General features: G+C 37.2%; 1 protein-coding gene across 2 annotated transcripts in view; it reads right to left on the bottom strand.

Annotated features, from left to right (window-relative positions):
- KCNH8 (potassium voltage-gated channel subfamily H member 8) overlaps window positions 1-14,319 on the bottom strand; it is a 369,992-nt gene that overhangs the window by 146,655 nt on the left and 209,018 nt on the right. For both annotated transcript variants that reach the window (XM_078072240.1, XM_036099185.2), the window contains exons 4-5: window positions 14,044-14,171; window positions 9,007-9,247 (exon numbers count right to left, since the gene is read on the bottom strand). In XM_078072240.1, the coding sequence (XP_077928366.1) occupies window positions 9,007-9,247; window positions 14,044-14,171 (369 nt within the window). The remainder of the gene's footprint in view (window positions 1-9,006; window positions 9,248-14,043; window positions 14,172-14,319) is intronic.

Raw genomic sequence — 14,319 nt, 5'->3', positions numbered from 1 at the left:
AAAGGGGTGCCTGGATGGCTCAATAGGTTAAGCATCGATTCTTGATTTTGGCTCAGGTCATGATCTCAGGGTCATGGGATCAAGTCCCTCATAAGGCTCCACGATCAGTATGGAGTCTGCTTGAAATTCTCTCTCTCCCGCTTCCTCTGCCCCTCCCCCATCTCTATAAATAAATCTTTTAAAAAATCAAATAAAATATTTAAACAACTTTTCAATATATTCAGTATATATTTGCTTTAAAATTATGTATTTATTTTATCTTAAAACTATTGGCATAATTGGAGAGGAGATTATTTCAATGGCAAATGCGAAATGCATGGGATGAAATGGGAAATATAAACCATATAAATAATGTCATTTTTACTTAGGGAGTATGATTTTTTTATACTGGAAGGAAACATACTTGAAAAAGTGGGAAAAGGAGAGAATGACCTAGCAGAGTTCATGTTTGGTAAGAGGCAAATGGAAAAAAATCCCTTGTTAGTCTGCAATAAGTTTCTAAATCAAGAACTCACAATTTTCCTCTGGGTTTCTAAATTTAGTAATATTCCATTTTTAATTTCCTTGCCTTGTTCAAAACAAGCACTATTGTTTCATATTTTATGAGCACGTCCTCCTTCTCATAGTCTATTGACAGTAATATGTAAGTCACAGGGCAGCATCATTCTCAGACGCGCTAAGACAATTTTCCTCCAAATCTACCATCTCACAAACATTTCAGATATAAACATAATGAATTCAGGTACATCATGTAATAAGTTTTGTATTTGTCAGGCAAATACAACTCTATTTTCCATATATATCTAATTTCCTAAAGAAAAAAATAGAAAGAAAGAAATAATCATGATGCAATATTAATAACACTTTTATCTGAATTACTCCATTAAATGAAATGACTGTTTAGTAGTAAAACAAATTCAGGAAGTGACATGTGCCTATAACTTTGCACAATAGCTATCGCTATAAAAAATATTAGCATGAACAAATTGCATTTCAACTAGAGCTTTACTGACCAATAAATGCTCTAAGGATAATGTGATTAAGAAATGAAACTCTGAAAATATGTTATAAGCTATATATGTTAATATTTTTTGGTCCAATAATTCCACCCCTTAAAATAATTCTAAATGCATTTGATGATCTCTTTCCTTGGAATATTCTTCATCGAGACATACAGTTGATCGTTTCCTTGCTTCCCTTCTGTCTTTATTTAAATGTCATGTTCTTAATTCACATCCCTGACCACTTCATTTAGGATTGCAACCCATTTCTTTTCCCTTCTCTGCTTTACTATTCTCTGTGCAACTCACCACTATCTCACATGTTATACATTTTATTTATTTGTTTTGGTTCCTGTTTATCTATATTGGAATATAAATCCTATAAAAGCAAAGATCTGATTTGTTTTGCTATTCTATCTCTACCAACTAAAACACTGCATGGCAAACCATAGGCATTCAATATGTATTTGTTTAGTTAGTGAATAAATATATTTTTCACATAGATGTTCATTATAATTTTTTAAGTAGCAAAAAAAATCATCTTAAATGTGTAACAATTAAGACATGGTTAAGTAAACAGAATAATTCATTTATATAATGGAATATTATGCAACTATTAAATGTTTATAAATACTTATAAAACACAGAGAAATATGTACATTAAAATTTTATGTGGAAAAAAAAGTCACCAAAATTTGTGTAGACTATGATCACAATCACATGAAAATAAGTAGGGAAAACAACACCAGAAAGATTAAATGTGGAAGCAGCAGTTTTGCTGGGATGGGGGTGACTGGTTTGTTTTCTTTACTCCTTCTATTTTAAAATTTATGTAATTAACATGGTCTACATGTCAATAGTGCCAGGGTTGAAAAACTACCTACCTACATGCCCATTTTACATGAACTTTAAAACCTTTCCATATAATTCAATCATAAAATGATGCAAACCATCCATACCCAAAAGATGAACTACCCCTAAAGAAATTTTTAGGTTTATTTATACTGAAAAGCCTAAAGAAGCAACAATGAAACTGACAGTTTATTTGCAAAAATAAATGCAATTTTAGACTTTGCTTAAGTGTTTGAGTAGGTACTTTCAAGTCAACCTATTTGGGAGCCCCTAATAACAATAATGAAAATAGTACCTTACTGTTCAATGCACTCTTTTTTTCCCAAGGCATTCTGACAATCAAAGTCTTTTCACTTTTGAGATAAGACACTTTCTGGTTGTTAATGTTTAATTATTGCTGTATCCTCAGGTTTAAATTTATTCACCAGAAAATAGCTGGTCAGTAGCCAAGTGGGTACTGATTCACGTCCAGTCAATGGTTAATGCTCAATACAACACATTCCATTCATTCAGTACTCCAAATGTATTATCTGGGAATGTAGAAATTGGGAAATTCTTGTAGTCGGGTTAAAAATGCCCACATGAGACAAAAATACCTAAAAATGTCCACATGGCTCAAATCTGAGCCATGGCTATGAATGCCATCTTGAGTTCCACTTATTAAGAGACCCTGTTACTCAATCCAAGATCAATGTGAAGGGTAAGGATACGGGGGTGCAGATATAGGGGTACACAGGTGTGTAGGTTTCCATTTGAAAGGAAGAGGGAGAACAAGAGAAAGAATGTCCATGAGGGCAGGAGAGGAAGAATGGGGCAGATGGAGGGAGAGAGGAAAAAGAAGGAGGGACTCAAATACTAAGAGACGAATGAATGCTAACTTAAGCCTTCCAAATATGTAGTCTGGGAATACCAGGATGCCCAAAGCATTTGGTGGTAAGATTTATTTGAATTCCCTCATCACCACAAAATTTCAACTTTATTTATTGTTAGAAATCTTTCCCTTCAGTACCCACGTCTGTATCTTTAATATTAGTCATCTGACTAAATGGGAAAATGACATATCTTTGTTTGCAATTTTCAGGAAAATGACTAAGTTGGGCTTTGCTTATGCAATGAAGTAGCAATAAAATGTCTATAGTCTTTCAGGTTCCACTGGAGTTAATATATTTTATCCTAACAGAAAAAGACACCCAAGAATGCTGAAAGAATTAAAGTATTTCTCTTTTTTTAAAGATTTTATTTATTTATTTATTTGAGAAAGAGAGAGAGAGCACACAAGTCGGGGAGAGAGGCAGAGGGAGAGGGAGAAGCTGACTCCCTGCTCAGCAGGGATCCTGACCCTCGGCTCCATCCCAGGACCCTGGGATCACGCCCTGAGCGGAAGGCAGACACTTAACTGATTGAGCCACCCAGGTGCCCCAAGAATTAAAGTATTTCTTTTGAAGCTTGAATTTCTATCGGAGAGTAACAAACTGCAGTTGAATGGTATAAGAACATTACTCTTCACTTACACATTTAATGGGAAAAGGCATATTCATAAAGATTATGCACAACAAAGACAGGATTTGGGAAAAAGTTTTATAAAACAAACATGTATCTATAAATATCAGTAGAAATTGAACACAGGAGCGTCTGCGTGGCCGTCAGTTGGGCATCCGACTCTTGGTTTCAGCTCAGGTTGTGATCTCTGGGTCATGAGATCGAGCCCTGCCTTTGGGCTCTGCACTCAGGCATGGAGTCTGCTCAAAAGACCCTCTCTCCCTCTCCCTCTGGCTTCCCCCTGCACGCGAGCTCTCTCTCTCTCTCGTCACATAAATAAATAAATCTTTTAAAAAAGAAGAAATTGAATACAGACCCAGTAAAATTATGAATTTGTTGAACAGAGAGAAGTCTCGTCAGGTAGGATAATCCATTACTCTAAAGCTAGTGATTAAGCCTTTAGCTAATGACTTCCTTCTCGACTGTTACTGGAAGCCTAGCTAGCGCCTTTCAGGCCTCATCAGAGCAGGGCAGGAAAAAGGACGAGGAGCTGAAATGAAGGTCAGCTTTTTTCCGTGTTCCTACAAGTGCTGATGGAAGATTGGATGGAGATGCACCTGGAATGATGGCCTCTAATATTATTTGTGGTCATTGTAATGCATGCCAGATAAAGGATGCCTGACTTAGGTAGATGTGAGAGATCTTCTCGCAACTTTTCTAAAAGGATGCTAAGGCAAATCTGTAGACGTAGCTATAAAAGCCTTAGATCCTTTAAGTGGTAAATAAGTCCCCAGACACTCGTGTTCTTGAAAGCTAAGGGATGTGGAATGTTCTGGGCTACCTTACTGCCACGATTAGCTGAACTTTCAGTTTGTATTAAAGAGTGCTTGTTTTCTGAAAAATAGTGGATATTAAAACAAACTGAAGAGACAGAGTCTTGGTGACGTTATTGACAATATTTATCAGTATTGATGAAACAGTGAGTAAACTTATTTCTTGATACAATAACCTCACTAACTCCTCACAATAATGCTACTACCTATCGTACAAGTGAGTTTAGGGTTTTAGTCCTAGCTTGGTCAGTAATCAGCCAGATCTTGGATAAACTGCTTACTGTTTTCTCTCTTTTCCTTCCTATGTATAAACAGATACACCTGCTTTAATTATGTCACAAGGTTATAATAATAATTAAATGATAGGAGGAAATAAAGATTCTGAGATAGCAAAATTTGGTGACATGTGAATGAATAGAAGCATGAATTAATAAGGCATTATGAAGGAAAAAAAATAACCAGAAATGAAAATATAAATATATGCTCACAAGATAAACTACGTGCAGAGGAGTTCTATTCATTAGTTGGGGTAAAGTCATTTGTAGGTAAGTAAATTGTGATCTAAAAGCATTAAACACCAGATGATGGTAGTGCTGATTAATGAATTAAAGTCAAACCTACATATTTCTAAAATGGTTCCCACCGAGAACCAGTGAAATAGAACTACCTAAATCAGCACAAAGCATAACCTTAAAAACATGACATTGAGGAAAAAATACCTTTTGAATATGTATGGGGTGTTTAGGTTGTCATATGAACTGGGGAGCACTGGTGGTGCGTAGCTGGTAGTAAGGATGCTAGATGTTCATGGTCTACACACTGTATGATCTACACAATGTATGGTCTACACAGTGTATGACTGCCATTTATCCCACATGACTCTCCACTGTCCTTTTCTGACTAAGGGGAATATAGAGTAAACAGAAAGTACAATTTCATACCATGTTTCCTTTGACCTTTCTGAGGATTCTTAGAGAAACAAGTCAGAGTTAGAGCTTTATGGCATGGTCTATGATTCTAAGCCTTCGTGATTATAACAGCTAATAAGAAGTATGCGCAAACCACATCCTAGATAGGCTCACAGTGGAATGACAAAAGAAAGAGCATTCCGTTCCTCTGGAAAGGATTTATCATTGAACCTCTGAAATGGCTCAGTGCAAGGGTTCACAGATGACAGAGCAGTGGTTTTTAAAAAAATTTAGAATAATATAGCTATCAATAACAAAATATCCAATTAACAGTGGCCCCAATAATAAGAACATCGTTATATCACTCAACCAGGAGTCCACATCATCTCCCCTATGTCTCTCCTCGTGATTAAAGATGGCTGCAGTAATTAGTACCTCATACCCTTCCATCCACACATCCTAGGGGAAAGAAAGGAATAGGGACACAAATACTTTCCCCCATATGTCTCTCTTCTTTTTTCAGGGGAAAAATAATTTCCAAAAGATCTCATTGAAACAATCTCTATATATTCTATTGGATATAACTGGTCACATACTTACCCCTACACCTGAAACTGGCGAAGGGGACAGGAATTACCACTGGCTTGGAATTCTCCTAATTCATTCCCTGGGTCTGGGATCCTGCTGCCTGCACAAAATTGGGTTCTTTGGGTTTTTGATAAGGAAATGGGGTGATTATTGGACCCATGGGCATACCACAATTTTTGCCACCAAGATTTCAGAGATTAAAACTATTGATTTCTGCATTCATGGAAGAAAGAGAAGGAAGTTGGCACTTCTTTCTCTCATTTTCTGTCTCATTGCTATAAATAAAAGGAAGCAAGTTGAGTAGAATTTTTCAGAAAATGGAATCATATTGGTTATCAACCTTTAAGAAACCTGATCCGATTACCAGGAGATCTGAGTGTGCCACGAATTAGTTCTAGGGCCTGGGCATATCACTAGGGCTCAGTTTCCCACCCATAAAGTAAGAAAGACTAGATTAGATAAATTATTAGTAGGTCACTTCTCATTGTAAGTTTCTGTAAGGCTTTGAGTCAGCAGCTAAATTATACATGATGATTTTCAAACTTAAAGTAATTTTATAACCACTTTGTAACTTACAGTCAAACCTTGCCCCCTATTGATCCTAAAGAATTAATGTGGTTTACAAAGCAATTTATTTTAAGATTAAGAGAGTAGTTAGGAGAGATTCAAGCTTACCATTCATATTTATAGTTTGACTAGCATAATAACACTCAGATACTTTACTGTGAATTTATCAGGGAAGAATATTTTTAAGTCAGTCTTCTCAAAAGAGTACTACTAAGTGGCCTGGAGAGGAATGAGTTCAGAGGTAAAAATAACTTTAGGAGGTGCTGGATTAATCACAGTTAAATATTTCTTTATCATGGAATTTCTCAGAGAATTTATAAAGCTAATGAGCATTTTGAATCACCAAAAGAGATATATTATCTTCCAAGTTTCATTTTGACTATATGTTCTTGTTTCACAGAACACTTCATTTTCCCCATTTAGAAAATAATCACATCCCCTTACATTTATATAGAGTGGTTCAAATAAGAAAATGTTTGGAAAGCATCATGTCTTGCTATACGAAAGCCTTTCCTTCCCAAGCCTCTTTTTAAACTACTCTTTAACAGTTCTGACCCAGTTGATTATAAGATGCCAGTTTAATAACACTATTCTACAAATAGAAAAGAAACATGTTAAATATACATATAGATTTTGCCACACACAAGTCAAGAAGGGATTCCAGGCTGGGATCACTCTAAAACTGTTGGCAGCCAAAATCTCAAATTCTAAAGTAATCTTTATAGAAGGTAAGCTGCATAAAAACAGGAGTGAATTTCCATTTCTTTGTCATGCTGCTCGTAAGGAGTGGGTATTGCCTACCTAGAGGAACCTCTTGCTGCCCCAACATAGCAGAAATGTCAGTCACAAAGAACACAGAAGATTTAGGGGCAACTGGCGGGGGGCAAGCCAGACTCCCTTGGTTTAGTAGAAGAAAGCAGCCTTAAAAAAAAAAAAAGTCAACCAACCAACTCAACCCCCAAAATTGTATAAAACTTCTTTCTCGTAAGTGTCAGTTCTGAGTGTCAAGTGTCATCACCTGCCAGTGAGCATGTAGTACAGAAGTGGCTTCTAAGCCCTTAGATTTCCAAATATCTAAGAACAAGAAAGAGTGGAAAGTTCAAGATATAACCGTGTCCCAATGACAGAGTTGTAAATAATAATATTATTATTAATAATGATATGAAATATTTGTTAAGTAGATACTCAGGCATAATAGACATGTTGAGTGACTGTTCATGTTCTTGAGAACTTTGAACGGGTCACAGGGAGTCTTTTTAGAGAGCTAATTTATGCGTGTGTCATGGGTGGGTAGGAGAAGATGTGGAAGGTTAGCAAAGAAAAAGATATAAAACCACAGTGGATTGGCCTATGGATACACCCAATTTGTTCCCAAGCTGGAATGTTGTTATTTGCCACTTACCAGTGATTTTATATCCCTTTACTACGGTTACACCTTTCCGATGAAGAATGGTTTAAGTTAAAAAAAAAAAAAAGTAAAGATCTATTTCCTTGACTTTGTAGCCTTGCCGAGCTACCCAAGTAGACAACATTGCCATCTAGTGGTCTACACGTACTACAGCTACCATTTTTGGGGTGGGAGCCGGGGTCCTAACAGCTTGGAGGGAGGTTCCCAGTCAATGCAATGGTAATAGTGGTGCCAAAGCCACACCAAGAGCCTACAAACTCATCCAGAGAAAATGTGCCGATATTCAGTTAGATAACCCACTCTGGCCCCAAAGCTTTACCAGCTCCACAGAGAAAAAAAGTACCATCACCACTGAAATAAGGGTTGGATCTGCCTCATTTATTTTCTTTCTTTGAACTCTTAAGATCCATTTCTCATTCCTTTGTTCACCTACATGCTTGAAAACATTTTCCGAACAGTTTTTCATCTTTACAATAAGGATGTTGCCCTATATCACCATGACTAGGTAAAGAAGCGGGCATCAGGTTACCAATGATGGTCAAGAACTCCACAGGGGTAGATGAAAGGGACAAGGGACATTTCTGTACTACCTTTGCAATCTCCTGCGAATCTAAAACACACACACACACACACACACACACACACACACACACCTCTACAGGGAGTCAATCAAAGCCTTAATGGAGATATAGGGTTTGTCTTAGAAGGAACAAGAAAGAGCTAGGCTTTGGTCTAAACAGATGAAGATTTAAGGGACAGGGAAATAGGAAGAGGCTTATGAGAGTGGAGCACAGACAGCTTCAGCTGAGGTTCCCAATATTCTAGAGATAAATATTTTTAGCAAGCATCCCTTGGGGCCTCTTTTTAAGTTAAAATCGGATACTCCCTGCTTCTCTTGATTGACTGGAAGGCTTATGTAATCCTTTGCTTCTGCAACCAGGCCACCTGTGGTAACAGCCATCAACATGCCAGAAAGGCATGGAAGGGGATGGAGAATCAAGCCCAAGACTGGACCATTATCAGACCACTGATGGGTTCTTGCCAAGCCCCCTCTTTGACCCTGTGCAATTAAGATCATGATGGATGCGAGAGTACCAACAAAATAGCCATTAAGTCTTTTTTAGCCTATTTTTGACAAAACAAGGATAGAAACACAAAACATGGGTTTAGATCTGTTTGACTAAAGGAACAGTGAGAAAGCTGGAAGAGGCAATTTTCAGAAATCCAAATATGTGCTTCTCCAAAATTTGCATCAGAGGCTTAGTCATGCCCATGCAAATGGATCTTAGTTCAAATTCATGTCAGAAAAATCTGGAACACACTTACTTCCTCTATGCAAATCCTCTAGGAAAGCAGCCGGTGGTTCTTACCTATAATAAAAAGAATCTCCACTGCAATGTCACTGACTGTTGTGCTCCGAGTCGTGGACAGGTCATCGTTGCCAATAAAGCAAACGTTGTAAGGTACGGTCACGGCAACATAAAACGTCGCCAACAGAATAAGCCAGTCCCAGCCGGCTTTAAAAGTGCTAAAATGCAAAAGTATGAATTTGGACTTTTTTGCATCCGAAACTTTATACTCCGGAAATGCTGGTTTATCTACAAAAACATTCTGTGGATAAAGACAAAAAGGAGAGAAGGGAGACACAACATTAGAAGCAAGGATCACACAGCCTTAAACACACTTCTGTGAGGAGGATCATTCAGACACACAATGCCAATGTATTTTACAAGTGACTTTGAGAAGTTGGTGATGCAAAAAGTAGAGATGTACATGCTAAAATTGGGCAAAGACCTTTGTTGTAAGTAACAGGAATATGCAGAATTTAGTCATGAATGTTAAGTGAATAATCCAGACTTTGTTCGTCAAGAGCAAAAAGATCATTACCTAAAATGTCACCTATAAACATCCACAGTGGCAGGTATAATCCTATACACACTGGAAACACAAAGATACATTCATATTCCTATTGTCATGGGGACATTCCATATACTTGTACTTCTGAGATGACCGTCCTTAGCTAAAGGGTATATTTGACCTGAAATTCTTCTAATAGTAGCAAAGTTACCATTTTTCTTCCCAGAAAGGATATAGAGATGTATGATCAACATTCTATGGTTAACAGCTATTAAGAGTTATTCAAGTCATAGGAGGAGAAAGGCAGTGTTCACTGTGCAGCCGATTAAACGCGGAAGAATAGCTGGAGTTTTATAACTGCAAAAGCACTTCACTTTGAAGGCAGTCCCAAATTGATGAACAATTCTTTATTGCTATGAGACAAAGCGAGGCCCAACAATAGCATGCGTAGAAATTTGACAAGCCTATGACCAGATACTTGCAGACCTTGCTTTGACCTCAATTAATGAGAAATACAAGATCGGTAATGGAAATTTAAATTTGAAAGTTAAGTTGAATGAAGTGAACAGTTAAAAGTTTTGGAATACACGTGACTTGCAGGTCACAGTGTGTTTTCTTGTTTCAGCAATTGAAGAAAGGGCACATTCATGTGGAATGTTCAGGGATTCCTGAAGTACTTGAGGATTCAAGAAAGGTCAGAGCCATCAGGAATACTTAGCTCTTTAGTGGTAACTATCAGTGACCAAATATTTTTGCTCCCTTCATAGTAATGCACCCCCTGTCTTACCTTTCCCCTTGGTAGGCATTCCCAACACGTTTCTACTTCCTGTTAATATTCTCACTCAACCCACACAGGCGCCTCATAATGCCAGGATTTCATGGCGAGGGACTACTTCACTACTTCCAGAAGGTTCTTTGGATGCCCATCTGCCACTGCATCTTTGTTCCATTTAATTCCCTGAAACTTGACCTGCCTCTTTTGCCTCATTCTCTGGTTTCCGGAAACAAATGTAAAGGGTGGGCTTTGGCATAAAACTGGGAAGAGGAAGATGACATATCTGTTGGGCTTCTCATAAAGGTTTAGGTAGGTGCATAGGAGAAGAGAGAGTTAGGGTCGGTAAGTATTAATCACCTGAAGGTTGATAAGTACTTCTGCTTACAGAAGGACATGATGGATTCTTATATAAATTTTTTTTCAAATATAAGACATTAGTAGAAAAGCCATGGAGGAATACCTCAATTTCTATCTGAGTAAGTCTTTTGCTATCATATTATAGAGATTAAAACTTTACCTTGTTTGAGGGAGATGCCAGCTCTGGGAGAGAGGATTAGGAAAACTCAGGAAGTATTTTCTTTGGATTATGCTGATTACATAAAGCATTAGTGATGCTGGCACAAAAAGTCAGCAATATATCAGTTTTCTCCACAAGTCAGAAAATAATTCACACCATTTCATTTTTATAGGGTACTTAAAACATATTCCTTAAAATTATTTTAAAAGATACTAAGAATTCATTATACCTCAGATTAGGCTTAAATTGTGAAGGGTTTTTTAACTCAAATCCTGCACATTGTGACATGTTGACCTGAGTAAAAAAAAAATTGCTCCTCTCCTCTTACACCAGATTCACAGTTTTATAAAAAACCTTTTGAATGGAAGAAAATTTCTTAAAATTGGAAAGTATGCTTTTAGCAAGTTGGGGGGAAACAGGTCTATTATTTATAACCCTGAAACACAGGGTTTGCCTAAGGAAAAATGCAAGCAACGATTCTCAATTTTAGTTATATATTATTTATTAATTTTGAAGCATATTCTTTAGTACCAATGGTGTTTTAGCTCCTTAACCTCTACGAATTATTGAAACACAATGGTTAAAGCCAAAGCCTAACTAAGATAACTGTTTCCTAAACCATTTTTGTAACTTTTCTTTGAAACTAACTTTTGAATGAGTAAAGAGATGGGAAAATATTTCTATAATCACTGCACCAAGTCCCAGGAAAGCGTTTGCCTTGCCTTTTGAGGACCACTGGTATCCAGCTGGTAATAATCGGGCATTTAAAGCACTCTCCTTTCAAGCTCCCAAGGAGCTCATGTGATCTTTACATTTCCTTGCGTTAGAGACACTTGCATGCTCACATGGTCGTATAATACAGTAACAAATCAAAGAAAGCAGAAATTAAGTGCCTTTTCTGAGATGTACCAGGCAGTCAGAGCCAGGACTCAAAGGTGTTACATACTGATTCTCAAACCTGGCTAATGGCCTGATGGGTTCATTGGCCTATGGTTGAATCATATATTCCTATTCCACAGAACTGTATCAAAGCACCATGGCTTTGAGTCAGAAGATTCACAGCGGGGTCCCACATCCTGCTTCTACTTTTGAGATCTTGAATAAGTTCTTTCCATCATTAAAATGGAATTAATAAAAAATCATATCTAGTACTGGCTTACTATAAAAATCAAATAATATGATGTAAGTAAAAGGAATTTGTAAATAGCAAAGAGTTGTAAAAATATTGAGAATTTGTGTGTAAATGTTATTATAACCAGAATTCCCCCAAAATAGATTGTTCAGCTGATAAACGATCCAGATCATTTTTTCCTCTTCTTCCTTCTCTCTTCCTGCTGTCTTTAGCCATTCTACTCTGTTCTCCTTGAAAAGAGAAAGAGAACAGGGCCAGTCCTGATTTTACACATTACTTTTAGAAGTAAGATATTACATGTATGTTGGAGTCACTTCGGTGATTAGACATCCTTACTTTCTAGGTATTATTTTAATGTCCCCCCCTCCCATGTTTGTATTTTTTAAATGGTTGGCAATTTAGCAAATTAGTTAAGCAGTGGGAATTACGATTTTTTAAATTAGATTTTTAAGTACTGTTCTGTACTTTGTTGGATCTAAAGGGAAAAACAGCATGTTCAGCAAACACATTTTGAAGCTTAGTAATACTTGCTATGTTTAAATGATTTTCAACTAAAGGGTAGAAGACAGTGTCAGCTTTCAGCATTATAGAATCTCTGGCTAATATTTGTTTAGGTGCTTTGTTGGTTGACCTGCAGAGAATCAAGCCCAGATGCGGTTACCTTTGTTTCTTCCTGGAACTTGTTTAATGTCACTAAGGCTGGCTTAGTAACTGAAGGGAGTTGTAAATAGGAACCAGTGGAAGGAGGCATAGATCAAGTCTATCCCTGGACTCTCAGGGATAGAGACCAGGGGTGACACCAAGGCACAGCTATCCCCAGAAAATCTTTATACTAAGTCAGGCCAAAATAAGCGGCGTGTGGCTCTTAATGGTGGTGCCTGGCAGATCGGCACCTGCATGGGTGATGGTCCTAGAGCACAAACGGATCAAAGCAGCCTGTTCTGGTTTCCAGAAAGAAATCACACTGCAGCAGAGCTAGCTTTGCAGAACTTTCTTGTCAGATCTCCCCCTCGGCCTTGGCTCAGGCATCTTTCTTTGTTCACTACAGAGAAGCGGATACTTTGTATGTCTGATACATGGTTGTTTTACCAGCACATGCATATTAGCTAGTCTCCAGCTTTCTATGTAAAAAGTAAGATGCCAAAGAAACCCCTTGTGTCCCTAACTCCCAGAACTTCTGGATCTTGGATTGATTCCAAAATAGCTCTGTCTGTTTGGTGTGACTTTTTCTAATGTCACTGGTAAATTAGGCCCTGAGTATTTGTATCTACCACCCATAGTCACACACCCCACAAAGATGTTACGTTCTGAAGACTCCACAATGCACGTTAATTATATTACCATCATTTGAAAAAGTATCTCTAAATATCTATAACTAAACAGACGAGAGTTCTGGGTTTCTCAGTGACATCTTTCAGTGCTAAGAACTAATTATAAAATTCATGTGAAATCCTGTAAGATGTGTGTAATGTAAAACTCTGTAAAGGATCACCTTTTTGAAGCACAGTTATTTGCTGTGGCTTTTGACAGACAAGTACCAGATTTCAGAAAGTAGCCCTACTGTCATTTACTAGGAGTGGACTTTTGACAAAACCATATGATATAAGGCATAGAATTTCAAATCCAATGTTCCGTTGTGTGACATTTCCAACTCTATTTTGTATAAGATGTGAATTTTTAAATGGAGTAATGACTTTGATTTGTTCATGGTCCTCCTGGGGATAAAAGCATTAAGTGAAATTAGATAAAATGCAAAATAGATGGAACTAAAATTAAATTTGAGAAATTTTAACCAACAAACTATGAATGTGTAATAGGACTTGGTGCATCATCTTGTTCATAAAATGTAACCAGTATGTCACCATTCACAGTGTCCCCTGTACCATATTGTACTGACTACAGTAATATTCTAATCTCTGTGATAACACTATGATTAAGCACTTTTATTGCAGAAATGCCTCATGATTGCTGACCTTTTCTAGTTTATTCTTTATAGGAAAGCACAAACCAAAGTGCAAAAAATCTAGGAACACCAATAAATGAGTAATTGGAGCCTTTCTTTAGTGAATCAAATATTGGCACCAGGGGAAGCTCTAACATTCATAGTATACTCACATACCACCTACATTATTTATTTTCAATTTGTTCTTTTCTCTTCTTTGCAGGTGCCCAGAGATGTGATAAAGGACCGCTCGGCTCCGTCTCCGGGCTGAGTCAAAGTGGGTCCCTGCTCTTGATCTTCCTTTGGCTTTGTCTGGGGGAAAATAAAACTCATTAAGCACCAATGAATGCATCATTTCATCCTAAGAAAGTCAAGTTTTGACAGTTCCTTTTCAAGACACATAGTACACATTTTTCAGCACTTAACATTATCTGTGAGCTCTTAATGACATTTATTTAAT

The sequence above is a fragment of the Halichoerus grypus genome, chromosome 1, assembly GCF_964656455.1.
Source record: "Halichoerus grypus chromosome 1, mHalGry1.hap1.1, whole genome shotgun sequence".
NCBI lineage: Eukaryota > Metazoa > Chordata > Mammalia > Carnivora > Phocidae > Halichoerus > Halichoerus grypus.
The sequence above is the reverse complement of the archived record's forward strand: the minus strand, read 5'-3'. Positions and strand labels throughout refer to the sequence as shown.